General features: G+C 39.6%; 1 protein-coding gene across 5 annotated transcripts in view; it reads right to left on the bottom strand.

The window, feature by feature from the left end:
* FGF12 (fibroblast growth factor 12) overlaps nt 1-19,548 on the bottom strand; it is a 525,572-nt gene that overhangs the window by 195,096 nt on the left and 310,928 nt on the right. For all 5 annotated transcript variants that reach the window (XM_070406567.1, XM_070406569.1, XM_070406568.1 and 2 more), the window contains one exon: nt 12,715-12,825. In XM_070406567.1, the coding sequence (XP_070262668.1) occupies nt 12,715-12,825 (111 nt within the window). The remainder of the gene's footprint in view (nt 1-12,714; nt 12,826-19,548) is intronic.

Below are 19,548 nucleotides of genomic sequence, written 5' to 3'. Positions count from 1 at the left end.
CTCACAGTCCAAGCTACTTTGCCTTGCATTTGGTGATATTTAAGCAGTTTGAACCTGTCCTTTGAAGTTTTATTGAGTTATTTTGATTTCACAACATTGGATGATAGCTACAAGTATCCCAAACTTAAAAGTCTTCAGGGCCTATGCAGATAAGAGTAAAATATGGGGCATCTATTACATAAATGCACTAATTTTCCCCCTAAAGTGTGCCAGCTAAATGAAACTTATCTGTATAGCCCTCCACTTTGGGATGTTGGACAATTCCCATCACTGTATTGGCCAGAAAGGCAAACAAAGATGTTATACTCTAACAGGGTAAACGGAAATGCAGATAAGGAATTGCAGTACACACAGGGTTCAAGCACAGTAGAGTAAAAATGAGTGATCAATGTGGAGTTTTTTGTGGAAGTGGCAATTGAAGGGGTAGCTGAGGAAGGCCTCAGACAGACAAAGGGAATAGAGTTGAGAAGGGTACTGGTGAAGTCATTTCAAGCAAAAGGAATTGGTATGTGTAAAAGCTGCAAGACACAAAATGATGTGGTACAGACTGACTTACATCATTATATATGTTTTTGTAATTCCCCAAACCTATGTTTGATCACACATCTGTCTAGAACGGAACTCTCACTCTCTCCTGAAAATAAGTCAAATGGAACCGATTCCCTAGATGCTTAAGATGTTAGAAAGTCTGAAATTCAATATGTTTTTCAATATCCCTGCTTTCCCTATTCTGTTAGGAATCAGGTACCCATAGAACTAAGTATGACAGTTCAAGACAGAAATTGCATTCATTAGCAAATATGAACACTCCAAACCCAAGGTACAGAGGAGATTTACCAGTTATATCTGCAGTGATGAGGATCATCTGGAGGACTTGTCAAAACAGACTTCTGAGTCCAGCCTAGAGATTCTGTTTCAGGAGATCTTGGGTGAGGCTCAAGGAAGTGTATTTCTAAAAAGTGATGCTGATACTGGTGGTACGAGGACTAGACACTTTATAAATCACTGATTTAGAGTACTCGTCAATACCCCTCAGCTTAAGGACCTTTAAAGTCTTTCATGTACAATAACTTCCAGCACTAAGAATTTTGTTTCTATGACAATGGCCACTTCTACTAGCTCCTTGTAAATATGGACCCTCACCCCTACTGATGAGACTAACAACAACTGAAAACAACCATCAACACAGAACTGTGTTTTAGGCATTATTTTAAGCACTTTTCAAGAATCAACTCATTTATTCTACCCAATGACCCTTTTATCTAAGTGTTATGATGACTCCCCCTTTCTACCTTAAAGGCATATAATCTCAAATCAGATAAGCCTGAATTCAATTCTGGCTCTATCATTATGTGTGTGACTTTCCAGATCTTTATACACTCTGAAAATATCACATCAGGATTTGTAAAAAAAAAAAAAAAAAAAAAAAATTTCTGCCAGTAACATACCTTTCGGTATTTGTGGAAATGAAATCTGTGAATCAGTTTTTCTGAGCATATATTCATTTCCATATAAGAATAAAAGAAAGGCTATCAAAATCTTAGAGACCCCATGTTCCTCTCATTTTGTAAACTCAGAGATTATATAAATCTGAGAAAGTGTATGTGACTTTCCCAAGACCAAGCACTGGTCACCTCACAGAGCCACCGGCAAACTAAAGGCAATCTCAGTCACTCAGCTCTTTCTAGGAATACACTTGGTTAAGGAACATCCATAAGATTCTCACCCACTATGCATACTGCCTATACATATTTTCCCATAAATAGTCATAGAGCAAGTAGGAAGAAGGATAATTTTAAATTGCTCATGTTTTTCTTTACTGACCAGAGGAACACATGAGGGCAGAAGTCTTAGGATCAAAAAGAAATATAAGATCAATAAGAAGTTAAGGGGCCGAGTTAAAAAAAAGTAATCATGAAGAGTAATTCCCTTTTAAGTTTATGTGAACAGGTAAACTATTCAAGGACATAATTTGTGCTTATTCAAACTCTCCACAAATATTGTTTGGAGGAACAGTCTTTAAACCTAAAACACAATCAACAAAGACACATTGCTAACGAATGTCCTTCACTTCTAGCTATGCAAATCAAAAGGCAATGTTTTTATTTTTTGAAAAAATCAAATGAAGTAACTGCATTCATGAGCTAAGACTGAATATTAATTTTGCTCATGAAAAGAAATGCCACTATACAAGTAACAACATTTCATCTACCAGAGTGTTGCTCAGGATTATGTAATAATCTTGCTTAAAGAAAATCAGCAGGATAACACATGTATTTCTTTTTCTTCTTATCCAACTTGACTTCACACCTACAAGTTGATGTCATAATCTTAAAGTACAGATGACTCTAGAAGAAAATAATGTCCCTATAATTGGGTATGGCATAGTCTTAATCTCCCATGGGTACTAATATGTGTGTGTATTCTTAAGTAGGTGAAAGAGATAAACCCCTGGTTCAAAAATGCCCCATGTTAGAGAACACATCCTTATAAATATTTGCAACACCCCTTATGTCCTTGATAATTTCTCCAACTAACCATTTGGAGCATATTTCTGTTCATAGTTTAGCAATACAGACCTTCTGTTGGCTTTGGCTATATCTATATACTTGTGACTAGTGATATCAAAATATCATATGTTTGGTATTGTATAGAAGACATAACTAGATGACTAAATTTTCCAAATTTCCAATTGGATTCCTAAAACTCAAATAGAGACCATTTTGAAATGTTTTTCTTTATGCTGAACTCATGGTGAATTTAGTATATTCATAAAATCTGAAGAAACTGCATTTGTATTTGTAATTGGTAGTTAAGAACTCAAAATATCAGAGGTCTAGAATAAAAAAAATCTCAATAAATAAATTCCAAAGTAGTTAAATAGTAAATATAAAGATAATACAAAAACAAAACATAAAAAACAATTTTAAATAATCTTGGAATGAGTAAAGACTTTCTAAATAGGAAAAAAGCTGAGGGCATAAAAGCATACTTTAAATAAAAAAAATAAATAAAGCATGGCATTTACAGATAAGAATAAAAAAAGTAAAAATATTTGCAACTCACATAGCATACAGCTGATTTTTAAAATATAGACTTCCTACAAATGAAAGTACAGATTTTTTTATAAAAACAGATATAAATAGACATTTTATAGAAAAGAAATGTAGACCTAGCTGGTTTGGCTCAGTAGATAGAGCGTTGGCCTGTGGACTGAAAGGTCCTGGGTTCGATTCTGGTCAAGGGCACATGCCCAGGTTTCAGGCTCAATCCCCTGTAGGGCGTGCAGGAGGCAGCCAATCAATGATTCTCTTTCATCATTGATGTCTCTAGCTCTCTCTCCCTTTCCCTTCCTCTCTGAAATCAATAAAAAAATATTTTTTAAAAAAGAAAAGAAATGTAGATGACTCTTAAAATAGATGTACAGGTGCTCAACCTAACACAAGATAAGAAAAATTAAAGTTTACGTTTTTAGGCAACAAAGAATCAAAATTTTGGTAACACATTTTATAGACTAGAAGATAAAGAAATAAATGCTCTCTGTAAATTTGTATGACAAAGAGCAAATAGATTTCAAAATTATAAAAGGACATAAACCATAACTCAGCAATTTCACTTCTAAGAACCCATCCTATAAATACACTTACACACATGCAAAATAACTTATGCACAAATATATTCTTTACAGCATTGTTTGCAGTAGCAAAACATTAGAAAGAACTGAAATGCTCTTCAACAGGAAATCTGGCTAGAAAATTGCTCCATTCAAATATGTGCTAATATGGAAAAATCTTATTGATAATAACACATTGAGTTAAAAAGGCTGTGGAACAAGATATATATTATGGAAGTATAGATAAATAGTACTATATATGTTGATAAATGCGTAGACTATACATGGAAGGAAACAAAGAAATGTGACCTGATAAAAGAGAAGAGAGGGACAGAAAATTGCTTTTGACTGAGTCAGTGCCTTCTAGCTATAAAAACACACCGCAATTGAACAAAGTTGGGATTAATGACTCAAAGCAAAGAGGAAAAATACACAACATGGCAGAACTGGGAAGGCTTAGTAAGAAGTTGTCAAAAAAGGACTTATAGGATTTATTTTGTGATTTTTAGGGAGGCTCCAAGAAATGTAGACTTACTCCTGTTGGATGTCCTAAGGAAGTAGATGTAACTTCAGGCAACCAATTGATGTCTCTCTCTCTCAAATCAATAAGCATGTCCTCTGGTGAGGATTAAAAAAAAGAATTTCAGAACTGAAGGAGACCTTAAAAACCACTGAATTCTGAGACTATCTCAACCACCACCATCTTCTTTCCCCTCCCACACCAAAATTGTTTTCTTGTAAAACCTTTTACTTTACTAAAGCAAAACATTAAAAAAATTAATTAAATAATCTTGGAATGAGTAAAGCCTTTTCTAAAAAGGAAAAAAAAATGCTGAAGGCATAAGAGCGTCTACACTAATAAAAGAGAAAATGGTAATTGGCGTAAGACCGCTACCCTTCCCATTGGCTAATCAGCATATCCTTATGCAAATTAACTGTCAGCCAAGATGGCGGCCGGCAGCCATGCACTGAAGCGAGCAGGGAGGCTTGCTTGCTCCAGTGACTGCGGACTCTAACATTCCCCGCCTAACTTGCCAGCCTCTCAGCTGCAACTCTAAGCAAGTATGTACTATGTTGCAAATAAGAAGCTAAACAAAACCCCAGAAACCAGCCGGACTGAAAGCCAGCCAGACCGCAACATTGTATCGATGTTTTCAGCAGCCGAGGCCTCAGAGCTAAAGCTGGCCCAGAATAAAAAAAAAGAAAAAGAAAACAAGGAGCGGTTGGGAGCTTCAGTCACCCGCTTCTGGAAAACAGCCCTCATCCCCTCACCCAGACTGGCCAGGCACCCCAGTGGGGACCCCCACCCTGATGCAGGACACCCTTCAGGGAAAACCAGCCAGCTGCTACCCGTGCACCAGGCCTCTATTCTATATAGTAAAAGGGTAATATGCCTCCCAGCACCGGGACCAGCGTGACAGGGGGCAGCGCCCAAACCCCCTGATCGCCCTGAGGCTCTGTGTGTGACAGGGGGTGGGGCCACAACCTCCCTATCTGCCCTGCTCTGTTCGTGACAAGGGAAGGCACCCCAACCCCCTGATCAGCCCTGCTCTGTGCCTGATGGGGGGAGCTCCCCAATCACCTGATTGCCCTGCAGCTCTGTGTTTGACAGGGTGCAGCGCACCAACCCCCTGATCGGCCCTGCTCTGTGTGTGACAGGGTGCGGCACCCCAACCCCCGCCCCCCCACAGGCCCTGCTCTGTGTGTGACAGGGTAGAGCCATAACCTCTCCATTGGCCCTGCCCCGAGTGTGACAGTGGCGGCGCCCCAACCCCCTGATCAGCCCTGCTCTGTGGGTGATAGAGGGTGGCGCCCCAACCCCCCTCCACGGGCCTTGCTCTGTGTGTGACAGGGTAGAGCCATAACCTCCCCATTGGCCCTGCTCTGAGTGTGACAGGGTGCAGCGCCCAACCCCCTGATCCGCCCTGCTCTATGTGTGACAGGGGGCAGTGCCCCAACTCCCCTATCGGCCCTGCTCTGTGCGTGACAGTGGGGAGCTCCCTAACCCCCTGATCGACCCTGCTCTGTGTGTGACAGGGTACGGAGCCCCAACCCCCCTGATGGGCCCTGCTCTGTGACTGACAGGGGGCAGCGCCCCAACCCGCCTCCACAGGCCTTGCTCTGTGTGTGACAGGGTAGAGCCGTAACCTCCCCATTGGCCCTGCCCTGAGTGTGACAGGGTGCAGCGCCCTAACCCCCTGATCCGCCCTGCTCTGTGTGTGACAGGGGGCGGTGCCCCAACTCCCCAGTTGGCCCTGCTCTGAGCCTGACCAGGGGCTGCACTTAGGGATTGGGCCTGCCCTCTGCCACCCGGGAGCAGGCCTAAGCCAGCAGGTCATTATCTCCTGAGGGGTCCCAGACTGCGAGAGGGCACAGGACGGGCTGGGGGACCCCCCCTCCCCACCCCCCGCCCGAGTGCACAAATTTTTGTGCACCGGGGCTCTAGTATTTTAATAAAAAAATAAATGAAGCATGGATACAGTAAAAAGAGTAATATTATTTGCAACTCACATAACATAGGACTGATTTTTAAAATACCAGCTCCATGTGCCAGTACAGCATCTGCTTGAATATCTCCAGTGTTACTCTTGTGCTAATTGACCAGGCAGTTTAATCCACATCAAATGGCTCTTAGTATTGTTCAGAGGGAAAGAGAACAATACATTTGGTTATAATATCTTAATTGTTTTCACCCCAGCACGTTTGACCTCTTCAAATGCATCTTCTCCTCTAGTATCCAGGGAGCAGAGTAATTACCTTTCTAATGTTATGTAAAATATCCCCATTAATACTCTCCAAACTGCAATTTTTGTGGGTTGGGTTTTTTTTGTTTTTTTTTTTGTACCAGTGTTCCAACATAGTTTTGCATCTTTTGTTGTCATTACATTTGCAGAGATTCTTATCTGTTACTGCTGACAAAGCCATGTGTTTTTTCACTCAATTGCATGTAATTAGTCTTTTCTTCAGGAACAAAAGAACAGGTGTCTTTATCTATTCTATGCGAGATACCATAGTAAGGTTCGCTGAGTCTAATGATGTCTAGTGAATCAAACAGCATAATTCTGACAGATGCTCATAGTAACAAGATTTTTAAAAACTAATTAAATGCTTTTACGCCTGCCCACACAAAGGGGAGAAAGAAAGGCATTTTAACATTTTAGCGGCTTACAATAATTTTCTATTAAAAGTTGAGTAAAAGTTAAATCTTTCTCTGATGTTTTAAATTCCCACTCAGAAAATATATGTTTTCATTGAAAAATTTTCCAATGAAAATATTGGGGAGGGGTATCCGAAAAAACTATATTAGTCCAAAAACTAGTGAAATCTGAACAAAGCCTAAAGCTCAGTTAATAGTATTGTGCTAGTATTAATTATCTAGTTTTTTTATAATTATACTATTGTTACATAAATTAGTACTATTAGGGGAGCTGGATGAAGAGGACACAGGAATTCCCTGTATTACTTTGTAATTGTTTTAAAGTCTAAATTTATTTCAAAAGGAAAAAATAACAAATATTTGGCTAAGAAGAGTATTTAGCCAATGACCTAAATAAAATTTTGCATGTCTGCACAAGGAGACATTCATTCATTTGTTCCATTTATGTTGAGTATTTATTATATACTAGAGGCCCGGTGCACAAAATTCGTGCACAGGTAGGGTCCCTAGAACTGGCCAGCAATCAGGGACAATCAGGGCCTTCTGGCTGCTAGCCAGGGCCTTCCTTCCGGCTGCAAGCAGAGGTCTCCCTTCGTTCCGCACTGCCCCCTGGTGGTCAGCACATGTTATAGGGAGTGATCAAACTTCCAGTCTCCCGGTAGAACTCTCAAGGGGATACTTTGCATATTAGGCTTTTATATATATATATATAGATAGATAGATAGATAGATAGATAGATTTGAGAGATCATTCTAGGTTCTAAAACTATATCAAAGATGAAAGCAAAAATCTCTTTATCCATGAAACTAACATTCTCCTGGGAGGAAGATAAAAAATAAGCAAATACACAGCAACAATATATATGCCAGGTAGTCATTACAGCTATGAGTAGAGAAAAAAAAATAGGGTATCAGAATAAAGAAGGCCAAGGTGAGATGTATCATTTTATAAAGGATGATTAGGGAAGGTCGCTTTAACATCTATAAGAAATATCTTGGCAGCACTGTTTGTAATTGCCCTAAAATAGAAAAGATGATTATCCACAATATAAGAGAACAGATAAATACATTGGGAATATTCACACAATGGGTTACTCTACAAAAATAAACAATATCAAGCAAATATATAACCATATATGCATCTAATAACCATACTATTGGGAAAAATGACATAAGATTTATGTACAGTAATGGTTGCACTTTTTAATAAAACATTTAAAAACATACAAAGCAATACTTTATTTAAGTATACATATATGAAAAACTGTATTTATAATGCAGCATGGATGTAAAAAATAAATGCCAAATGCAGGATAGTTGTTATATCTGGTACTGAAAAAAAAAACACAACAACAGGGCTCCATCAGAGACAACACAGAGAGGTTGCAAACATCTTGATATTTTTAAGTAAATTTTAAGCCAAGGGCTGGGTATCCAGTTGATTTTATCTTAGTCTTATTATTTTGTACATCTAAACTATTTTTAATACCAAAAATGTCAAAAATTGTGTGCAATATCTTAATAAAAAATAAGATATTTTAAATTTGTATATTTAGACAGGTTCTAAACGTATTTGACAAAGTGTATCATCCTCAATATGGATGTGTGTGTATTATACACTAGAGGCCCAGTGGACAGATTTGTGTACCGGTTGAGTTCCTCAGCCAGGCCTGCACGCTCTCACAATCAGGGACCCCTCAGGGGATGTGGTAGTGCACGTGAAGTGGCAGGCGGTTGGGGAGGAGCCCAAGCCCAGGCTGAGCACTGCACCGCTCCCACTCATCCTGGCCCCAATGCACCTGCTGCCACCGCTCCGTAGCATGGCTGCAGAGGAGGAAGAGGCTCGCGCCACCACAGCTGCACTTGCCAGCCATGAACCCGGTAGCTGGCGCCCATCTGTCAGCTGAGTGGTGCTCCCAGTGTGGGAGTGCACTGACCACAGGGGGCAGGTCCTGAATTGAGCATCTGGCCCCTGGTGGTCAATGCTTGTCATAGCAACCGGTCGACCAGTTGTTTGGTCATTCATTAGTTCGGACACTTAGGCTTTTATATATACATATATAGAGACTAGAGGCCCAATGCACAAAATTCATGCAAGAATAGGCCTTCCTTCCACTGTCTGCCAGCACCAGCTTCCCTCTAGCACCCGGTACCTGGGCTTCCATCGCAGCACCAGTTTTGTCTGGAAGGTCGTCCAGAAGGATATCTGGTCTAATTAGCATATTACACTTTTATTATTATAGATAATGCCATTATGTGCATATATATATATATATATATATGTTTTTTTTATTATATGTATAAGGTGGAGCAAAAGTAGGTTTACAGTTGTGAGTATGGAAAACGCAGGGTTTATTCTTTTTTTGTTATTTATTAATTACTGTATTATTTTCCATACAAACAACTGTAAGTCTACTTTGGCCCCAGCCTGCATATAAGTATTTGTGTATAAAGTATGTGTGTAGGCATGTATTTACACTAGCCATTGAACCAGCATCAGCAGAGAAAGCACTTGCAATTATTTTTCTAGCAAGAGTGAAGAAAGGATTTGTCTTAGCTGAGCCCACACTTTCATTCGGCCTTCTACCTCTATCCCATGATAAATCACATGCATCCACAGGGCAACTATCTGAGTTTCAGTTGCATCCTATGGAATTGACTATGGTTACCTAACTTACTTGGGGATTGAATCTATCAATTTCTAATTCTTTTTTAATATATTTTATTGATTTTTTACAGAGAGGAAGGGAGAGGGATAGACAGTTAGAAACATCAATGAGTGAGAAACATCGATCAGCTGCCTCCTGCACACCCCCTACTGGGGATGTGCCTGCAGCCAAGGTACATGCCCTTAACCGGAATCAAACCTGGGACCCTTCAGTCCACAGGCCTACGCTCTATCCACTGAGCAAAACAGGTTAGGGCAATTTCTAATTTTTTAATATTTTTTCTTAAAGGCGGGATGGAAAGTGCTGAGAGAGGATGTTAATGTTACCTTCTCTGGTCACCTCATCTCATAGAAAAATAAACTGAGATCAAGGGATACCTCAGAGATAGCATGGGTGACACAGCTTAGCAATCTCCCTGATTCTTTGCATCTATACTTGTTGCTCGCTTTACTAAATCCACATTCTTGTACAGATGCAATAAATGGAAATCCTACATGGAGAGTGAACCATCCTCATTCTTCTGTCCTCAGTTGAAAATGTGAATCATTTAAAGAATGCATCCCCACAAACACAAACCAACAATGCAAACCACAATAAGCTAATCAACTACTTTGAAGAAAACTGGAATTGAATTCTTTATAATAAGATTTTTTCTTTACTGTAATTCATATTTTGTAATGTATAATATGAAGTGAACAAAGAATAATTTGGAAGGGGTGGACAAGAGCATTTTCACACTTTAGACATTGTAGATCTTTCCTCAAATCTTTATTTTTAATTGAAAATATACTTCATCATAAAATATCAGCCTTCTCAGATTACCTTATGCAATTTATGTTTTGGTAGATTGTGAGTCTCATCACAAAATCATATCCATCAGAAGACAAATTCAATTGGACATATATTTAATTAAAAATTAAAAATTAAATATATTTACTATACACTCAAAAGTAAAATTCTAGTAGTGAATACAGATACACTTTAGAAAAGAATATGGCACCCCACATAATTTTAGAACACAAATTTTCCTCAGTATATGCATATCATTATGCAGAAAATGAAAGGTATGATACAGTGAGCATCCTTATGCTAAGGTTTATATTCAAAATATTTCCAAAATTAAAATATACTTTATTAAAACTTGATGATTTTGTTGAATTACTACACTTATCAACTCTAAGGTCGAATTAGTTAAAAATGATTTCCAAGGATATTATTAACTAGAGGCCCAGTGCACAAAACTCGTGCACAGGAGGGGGGGGTCCCCTCAGCCCGGCCTGCACCCTCTCGCAATCTGGGACTGCTGGCTCCTAACCACTCGCCTACCTATCTCCCTGATCACCCCTAACCACTCTACCTGCATGCCTCATCGTCCCTAACCACTCGCCTGCCTGCCTGATCACCCCTAACCCCTCTGCCTGCCTGTCTGATTGCACCTAACCACCTCTGCCTACCTGCCTAGTGCCCCAAATCACTTGCCTGCCTGCCTGTTCACCCCTAACTGCTCGTCTGCCTTCCTGATCGCCCCTAACCACCTTTGCCTGCCTGCCTGATGCCCAAACCGCTCGCCTGCCTGTCTGATCACCCTTAACTGCCTCTGACTGCCTGCCTGATTGCCCCTAACACCTCTGCCTGCCTGCCTGATCACCCCTAACCACCTCTGCCTCGGCCCCCACAACCGCAGCTTCCTCTGGAATGATGTCCAGAAGGTCGTTCGGCTGTCTGGTCTAATTAGCATATTGCACTTTTATTATTATAGACTAGAGGCCCAGTGCATGAAAGTTGTGCACGGGGGGGGGGGGGGGGGGGGGGGTTCCTCAGCTCAGCCTGAACCCTCTCCAATCCAGGACCCCTCAGAGGATGTCTGACTACCTCTCGTAATCCAGGACTGCTGGCTCCTAACTGCTTGCCTGCCTGCCTACCTGATCGACCCTACCCACCTCTGCCTGCCTGCCTGATCGCCCCTAACTGCTCCTCTACCAGCCTGATCACCCCTAACTGCTCCCCTGCTGGCCTGATTGCCCCTAACTACCTCTGTCTTGCCCCGCACCTGGGACCCAGGATTCCCTCCTTCGGCTGGTTGCAGGCATCCAGGACCCGGGCTTCCCTCCCTCTGGCCAGTCGCAGGCACCCAGGAGCTGGGCCAGCTTCACCTGGGCCAGCCGCAGCCGCAAGGGACCATGGGAGGGCGGCTTTGCCTATACTGCAGCCACAGGTGCCCAGGACTGCTGGGCAGGCAGCTAGTCCCTCTCCCAGGCTGCAAGGCACAGCTGCTGGTGCCTGGGACCAATGGGACCATGGGGTGTGCAGATTGTCCCTCTCCCAGGCCACAGGCGCAGGTGCAGTTGTTGGCGCCCGGGACTGCGGGGCGTACAGCTTGTCTCTCTCCTGGGCCACAGCCTGGCTGGTCTCCATTTCTCCTCATGAGCTCATTTGTGCCGGGCTGGTTCCCATCCCTCTCTCCCCAGTGATGAGTGTCTGAGCCATTACAGCATGACGGTGTGAGGGTGTGACGATCATTTGCATATTAGCTCTTTATTATATAGGATAATATTTTAATATCTGGAATTTTATATAAAAATATAAACAAAGTTTCAGGCCCACCAATATTAATTATCTTGTTATTATCACATATACTATAAATCATAATGTTATTTTAATATATTTAACCCTTTGCGGTCCAATGTTATTTTTGGAATTCAAACAGTCTGGTCCAAATTAGTTGGCGGGATTGAATGTTGAACTTTTTATGTTCTTATTGCTCGACATTGAACCTGCTCCTAGCGCCTGGTCTGTCAAGTCAGCCTCAAGGTTGGACTGAAAAGGGTTAATATATATTTTCTCAATCCAAATAAAATAACATGTAATATACATATGTATCCAATGTTTATCTTAAGAAGTAATTTTTGTCTGCCTGAAATGATGTTCTAACAATTATTTTAACATGTTTACTATTTAGTTCTAGGATTGAAAACACTGTCTTGTGTTGTAAAGTCTGACTTGTTTCTATGAATACTTATCATCCTGACTACAAACACTGGGGTGGAAGGAAAACCAGTTGGAACTCCTCCAGGCCTCCTAACTTCTCATTCAGTACATAACATTTCTCCCTTATTGTCTCTTTGCTATAGGGAATCAGAGCAAGAAAAATAAAGGAAAATGCACCCGTTTACTTGTAGGTAAATAGTTCAAAGGCAGCCCAGCCATGCTTTAAGACTATATTCCTGGGCTATACATTTCATTGTGATTGGATTGCAACAATCTAATGTTCCTTACTGTAGTCGCTGTTTTCGTCCTTGGTCCCGTCAATGGTACCATCTGGGTGCATCTGCAGGAAATATCCCTGCTGGCTGAATAACCTTGTCACAATTCCTTTCAGCTGGGGTTCTGCAAAACAAAAAGAAATGATTATTCAAATTGGTATTTTGTTTATAAAAATGCTCAATTGAAAATTGCCAGAAACATTTTCTAAGTAAATGCATAAATGCCAAAGGCTTAAATATTAAAATAAGTATTTGGAAAGGGAGCATTTCAGGAACATATCTTCACTTTTTATTCCTTCTAGAGGCAGGACCATAATACTATGCAGCAATAAACCAAATGTAAATAAATAAAAGTTAATTATGATTAGCAAAATACAGAGGCATACTCAAAAGTGAATTACTTCTCTCTCCCATGCATCTAGTGTCTAACTGCAAGTTTATGTTCCCATTCCAGAATCACTGTTTAGACCAAGCTGCCACTGTAGTTCTTAAACTTCCAGGAGTAATAATCGGCTCCTGGAAGACCTCGGTTTCTGCTGAATGTCAACTATCCATCAGAAACTCCTAGGTTTTGAAATGCTGGCCAAGTTCAACCATAAAGAATGGCTTGGATGAGAACAATAGGAAAGAGCAAAACCCATGGCCATGAGTTGTCACAGGAAAGTATGTGGAAACAGATTTCACCTTCAGTAAATACATGACCAGAGTGGAGACCCAGGACTACAGTCATTTTTCCAGCCCCAAAATAAATCAATTTGTGCATATTTCTCTAATTATTTCAAACTTGAAGTGGTTGGTCCTCACTTTTAAAAACTCCCTACCTATGAATACCATCAAACTGAACTTTGTAAACTACATTTTGTACATCCCCTAAAATAAATATTTAATGCTTCTGTTGTGGTGCTGACTGCCAGCAACAATCCATTTTCTATAGCATCACCACCATCTTTATTTCTACCTCAGTGCTGAGCAAAAATTAGACTATTCTAGTGCATTTGTAGCCCTAATTATTTCATAAAAATAAGAACAAAAAGTTCTGCTTCTCAAGGCAAAGACAGAAAATATATGATTGAGGCAAAGATAGAAAACATATGACTGCTGAAGTGGAAACATGTTATCCTCAAAGGGACAACCACCGAATTTCAACTGGCAATCAACTTCATTCCTTCACCCACTTTTTCAACCAATATTCACTCTGAATCTCTTTTTTGTCATGCAATATGCTAGGCACTGTGTGTTAAACTGGACACATTTATTCACATTCAGGTCTAAATAAGAATTCTAGTCAAGGATTCAATGAATTTAACTCTTTGGGAATAGATCTGTTCCCTATAGCATTTGTCTATGATTACACTTCTGCACATATGACTTGATCACACATATTTGGGGAAATGAGGCAATGCCTGTATAAACATGTCCTGTTCAAAGCAATCCTAAGTATCAGAAGAAATGCCTAAAAAATTGGAAATGAGGAAGGAGGGCCAAAAAAAAAAAAAAAAAAAAAACTGAACTGAAAATTTGCCATACTGATTTATAATTATAATTATCTTTGTAAGTTAAATTTATTTAATTTGTGGACCATAATTTCCTCAGTAATAATATCTAAAAGTTAAAGTAAGTGAACTTTAGGTCCCTCCTGTCTCTATTGACTGTGTACATAGGAATCCTCTGCCCTGAGTGGTGGCAGAAATCAAGAAATGCATGCATCTTCAATGTGTTGCTTCCAAGGGTCCTACCCAATCTGACATACTAGGGACATGTTGGAAGAACATGGAGCTAGCTAACCTCACTACAAAAAAAACATCCTGTACCCCAATTGCCATCTATCATATCTTACCAACCTTTCCAGGCTCAGTTCAAGATCACCTCCTCACTGAAGACTTGGAGATTATAACTGAGAATCACTCTCATAACCAGAGGAAGTAAAAGGATACATGTGCCTCTGCTATGAGGCAAACTGATTGCCAAGCAGGTCCTGCTGTGGCACACTTAGCAGTCAGAAGACCCAGCTTTGAACCACAATTGTCAAGTGGTCCTAAGCAAGTCATATAACATCTAAGCACCAGTTCTCACATCTGTAGAGGGGAAAAATAATTCATATTCTAACTACAATCATTGAGAATTTCTTTTTTTTAATATATTTTATTGATTTTTTACAGAGAGGAAGGGAGAGGGATAGAGAGTTAGAAACATCGATGAGAGAGAAACATCGATCAGCTGCCTCCTGCACACTCCCCACTGGGGATGTGTCCGCAACCAAGGTACATGCCCTTGACCGGACTCGAACCTGGGACCCTTGAGTCTGCAGGTCGACACTCTATCCACTGAGCAAAACCGGCCAGGGCGAGAATTTCAAATTAATAAACATATGTGGTAGTATGAACTGAAAAAAACCAAAAGAGTATAAATACAAATGAAGGTCTAATTTTTCAACCATCAAAATCAAAGAAACAGTGTGAGATAAAAGGACTATTCTGTGAACAGACTCTGTCTTCTGATTTCTGTTTTAATAAAATAGTAATTGAGTTTGTAAAATCATTAAAGTAAACAGAAAGCTAAGAGTAGAGGCTATAAAATGATAGAAGGAAAGGGACAACTCTTATAATTCATATTTTCTTTCTATTCAGCATGATACGGTCACTTTAAGAACTCATGTTTTTGTTGGTTATGAGATGTATGGCAGCTGAGTCATTAATGCCTGCAAATGATTGTTTATTTCATAATCCTCTTCTGTAGCTGTAATTAAACACATCTTTTGCTATAGTGAAACTATCCACACCCCACCCCCACTGTTGGGGCCCTGGGAATTCAGGTTGCTTACTCCTGTTCAAGATAATGAGCATTAGGCTTTTATACCATCCCCCAGTGCTCAAGAGCAGAGCCAGAACAAACTCCAAGTTTGAGTTTTAATTATGTTATGATCTATGAAAGTGAATGTCTTGCACTATAGATGTTTCAAAGGAGGGCTGACCATCCATTGAACAAATGTCCTGAACTTAGGATGTGTCATAGAAAACAGTATCACCTACCTGACAGGTCTGTATCTATATTACCTCTTATTACCATCTATCAAACCCTACCAACCGTTCTAAGTTCAGCTCAAGATCACCTTTTCTATAAAGGCATGGTGATCATAACTGAGGATCACTTTTATAATTGGGGGATATGTTTTATTGTATTTTAAAGAAAGGATGTCAAAAGTGAGACCATTTTTTGGCACATCTAGTATGCTGGATGCACTCACCAAGCATGCTTTTTATTTGTCAGATTATTCATAGGGGTCTAATAGATTAATAAAACCTGGTTGTTCTCAGAGAGCACCCAAAGTAATGCATGAAACATATGGATATGTAATACTAGAGTGGGATAGGTGTTAAATAATGGATAGAAGAAGTGTGACATGATCGCACCAAGGAGCAAGGGAATAATTCTGTCTCGAGGTTGGATGAAGGCACCTCATCTGTCACTAAAAAAGTGAGTAGAATTATCACAGGCCAAAAAAGAAAAGAGGGAGAGAGAGGGAGGGAGAGAGAGAGAGAGAGAGAGAGAGAGAGAGAAAGAGAAAGAGAGAAAGGACATTTCAGACATTAAAAAAATGGAGGGAGGCAAAAAGCAGCATGGTAGACTTTGGGAAAGATGCAGAGTCTGGAAAAGGCATAATATATGGTAGAGGTTCTCAAATGCTTACATGCAGGTAGAGTGACTGTTCTCAACAAATGTTCACAGGTCAATAGTGAAATAAGATAAATAGGCTCAATGGAACACATTTTTTATTAAGCTTTTTTTTCAATTTATGAGTCTCTTGATTCTAAGACTATGCTTTTCCATTACTTATTACTTTTTTTGTTGTTTTTATTCATTGATGACTATATTATTATAAGGAGGGGGTTGGTTTGTTATCTTTTGTACTCTGAAATGATGTAGCGAATACTGTTAGCTTTTCTCCCAAATTAATTTCCTCTTTTTTTTAGGCACCCAGCTAGACCATATGTCCCAGCCTCCTTTGCAGATAGGTTTGGCAGATGCATGAGTGTCATATGGAATGTAATGAAAGTTATGTGTGTCTTTTTCAGGCCATGGATTTTAAAAGCAAATATTCTCCTCCAAATTTTCTTTCTTTTAACACTGCCTGGATTTAGATGAGAAAGCTGTAAGGGATGTAGCAAAATAGAAGAATTCTGAACCCCTGAAAAACTGGTGGAGAAAAGATAGCCATCATAAATACCCACATCGAATAGTTAGGTGAATAAGAAATAAATTTTGACTGATTGACAGGGATTTTTTTCCTATATTGAAAGAGGGGGAGTGGAGTGGGGGGTAGCTTTACAGTGGAGAAATCTGACAAATAAAAACACGATCTTAGTCACGTAATTGAGGTTAACATGAACAGTCATAAATCATATTGACAGTATGTACCCTTGATATGATTTGATGAAAAGGGCACTTTATCTCTATGATGTCCCTTCTAAAATCTCATAACCTTTGTCTAACATCAAACAAATTCCAACTGAAGGACTTTCTAAAATGTAGCTGATCAGTACCCCTCCAAACTGTCAAGATTACCAAGAATAAGGAAAGTCTGAGAAATTGTCACAGCCAAGAGTAGATTAAGAAAACATGTTAATGTGGTATTCTGGATGGGATCCTCATACTAGAAGAAAAAAAAACAGGTAAAAATTAAGGAAACCTGAATGAAGTATGGACCACATCAAACAAACAAACAAACAAAACTTTGCACAGTAAAGATCATCAACAAATCAAAAGCACAACCTACTGAAGGAAAGAAGATATTCACCAATGATACATCTCATAAGGGGTTAATATCTGAAATTCATAAAGAACTCATACAACTCAACATCAAAAATCAAACAATCCAATTTAAAAAATGAGCAGATGACCTGAATAGACAATTCTCTAAAGAAGACCTACATATGAAAAACATATGGAAGATGCTCAACATCACTAATCATCAGAGAAATGCAAATTGATACCACAATGAATATCACCTTACATCTATCAGAATCGCTATCATCAATAAATCAACAAGCAATAAGTGTTAGCTGGAGCATGTGAAGAAAAGGAATCCTCCTGCACTGTTGGTAGGATTGCAAATTGGAGGTTCCTCAAAATATTAAAAATAGAATTACCTTAAGACCCACAATTCCACTTCTGGGTATACATATTAAAAAAAAAAAACCAAAACACTAATTTGAGAAGATATATACTCCCCTACGTTCATTGCAGCATTGTTTAAAATAGCCACAATATGGAAGCAACCCAAGTGTCCATCAATAGATGAATAGATAAAGAAGAAGTGGTACATAGAATATTACTTGACCATGAACAAGAATGAAATCTCACCATTTGGGACAGCATGAATGGACCTAGAGAGTATTATGCTGAGTGAAATAAGTCAAAAAGATAAAGACAATTGATTTTGGGTGGTGTGTACATGGTTCAATATAAAGATCTTGTAACATAGAAACCCATACCTAAAACCTATATGTTGACCAATGTCATCCCAATAAATTTAATAAAAAAAGATAAAGACAAATAACATATTATTTCACTCATATGTGGCATTTAAAGAACAAAATAAACAAAACAGAAACAGACTCATAGATACAGAAAACAAAATGATGGTTGTCACAAGGGAGGGGTATTGGGGAGCTGGATGAAAAATGTGAAGTGATTAAGAAGTACAAATTGGGCCTGGCCAGTGTGTCTCAGTGGTTGAGCATCAACCTATGAACGAATTGATGATAAATCTCCCTCATTGTTGATGTTTCTATCTTTCTTTCCCTCTCCCTTCCTCTATGAAATCAATAAAAAACATATTTTTTTTAAAAGAAGTATAAATTGGTTGTTACAAAATAGTCATGAGGATGTAAAGTACAGCTTAGGAAATATAGTCAATAATATTTTAATAACTATCTATAGTGCCAGGTGGATACTATAATTATCTGGGTGATCATTTCATCTATACTAATAATAGAGGAATATGTAAATTGGTTGGGACACCCTCACACAACAACCGAATAGTAGGCTGCGTGGTGCTACCAGGCCAGCAGCGGGGGCAGGAAGGGTCGACAAAGCCAGCAGAGGAGAGCAGTGAGGGGTGACCAGGCCAGCACGGGGGAGGCAGTTGGGGGCGACCAGGCCAGCATGGGTGGCAGTTTGGGGCAACCAGGTCGGCAGAGGGGGCAGTTAGGGGCAATCAGGCTGGCAAGCAGAGGCAGTTAGGGGTTATCAGGCTGGCATGGGGGACAGTTAGGGGTGATCAGGCAGGCAGGTGAGTGGTTAGGAGCCAGCGGTCTCAGATTGTGAGAGGGTGCAGGCTGGGCTGAGGGGGGACCCCGCCCGCACGAATTTTGTGCACAAGGCCTCTAATAAGTTATATAATTGTCTAACCATTCTTATATACACTGGAAACTAATATAAAATTATATTAAATGTAAACTATAATTGAAAAAATTTAAAAAGGTTAAGAATTCATATTCATCACTGCTTCTGCTCAGGATGATAGAGCAATTTCAAAAAAATGTTTGAATTCAAAGTTACTTAAAAAAGCTGAGACTGGAAGCAGCTATCCAGACATTCCTGCTGGTTTCAAGGGGCAGTTCCCTGGTTATAATGTAAACTCAGAACAGAGTTGGAACTATGGGGCCCTGATCACACATCTCAGGATGAATACTAGCTGGCAGAAAATAAAGTCAAATTGGAAATTGAAAAGTACCTTGGAATTCACTATCTTTCTTCATCAAAATACCTCCCATAATCAACATCAAAGACTTAAAAAACAGAAAATCTGAGGCCCAAAGTGAGTGTCAAGTTATAACCAATATCT

Source organism: Myotis yumanensis, unplaced genomic scaffold, assembly GCF_028538775.1.
Source record: "Myotis yumanensis isolate MYYU_CA2020_CCGP unplaced genomic scaffold, mMyoYum1.0.hap1 SCAF_2, whole genome shotgun sequence".
In the NCBI taxonomy this organism is placed as follows: domain Eukaryota; kingdom Metazoa; phylum Chordata; class Mammalia; order Chiroptera; family Vespertilionidae; genus Myotis; species Myotis yumanensis.
This window is presented reverse-complemented; position numbering and strand designations above follow the sequence as displayed.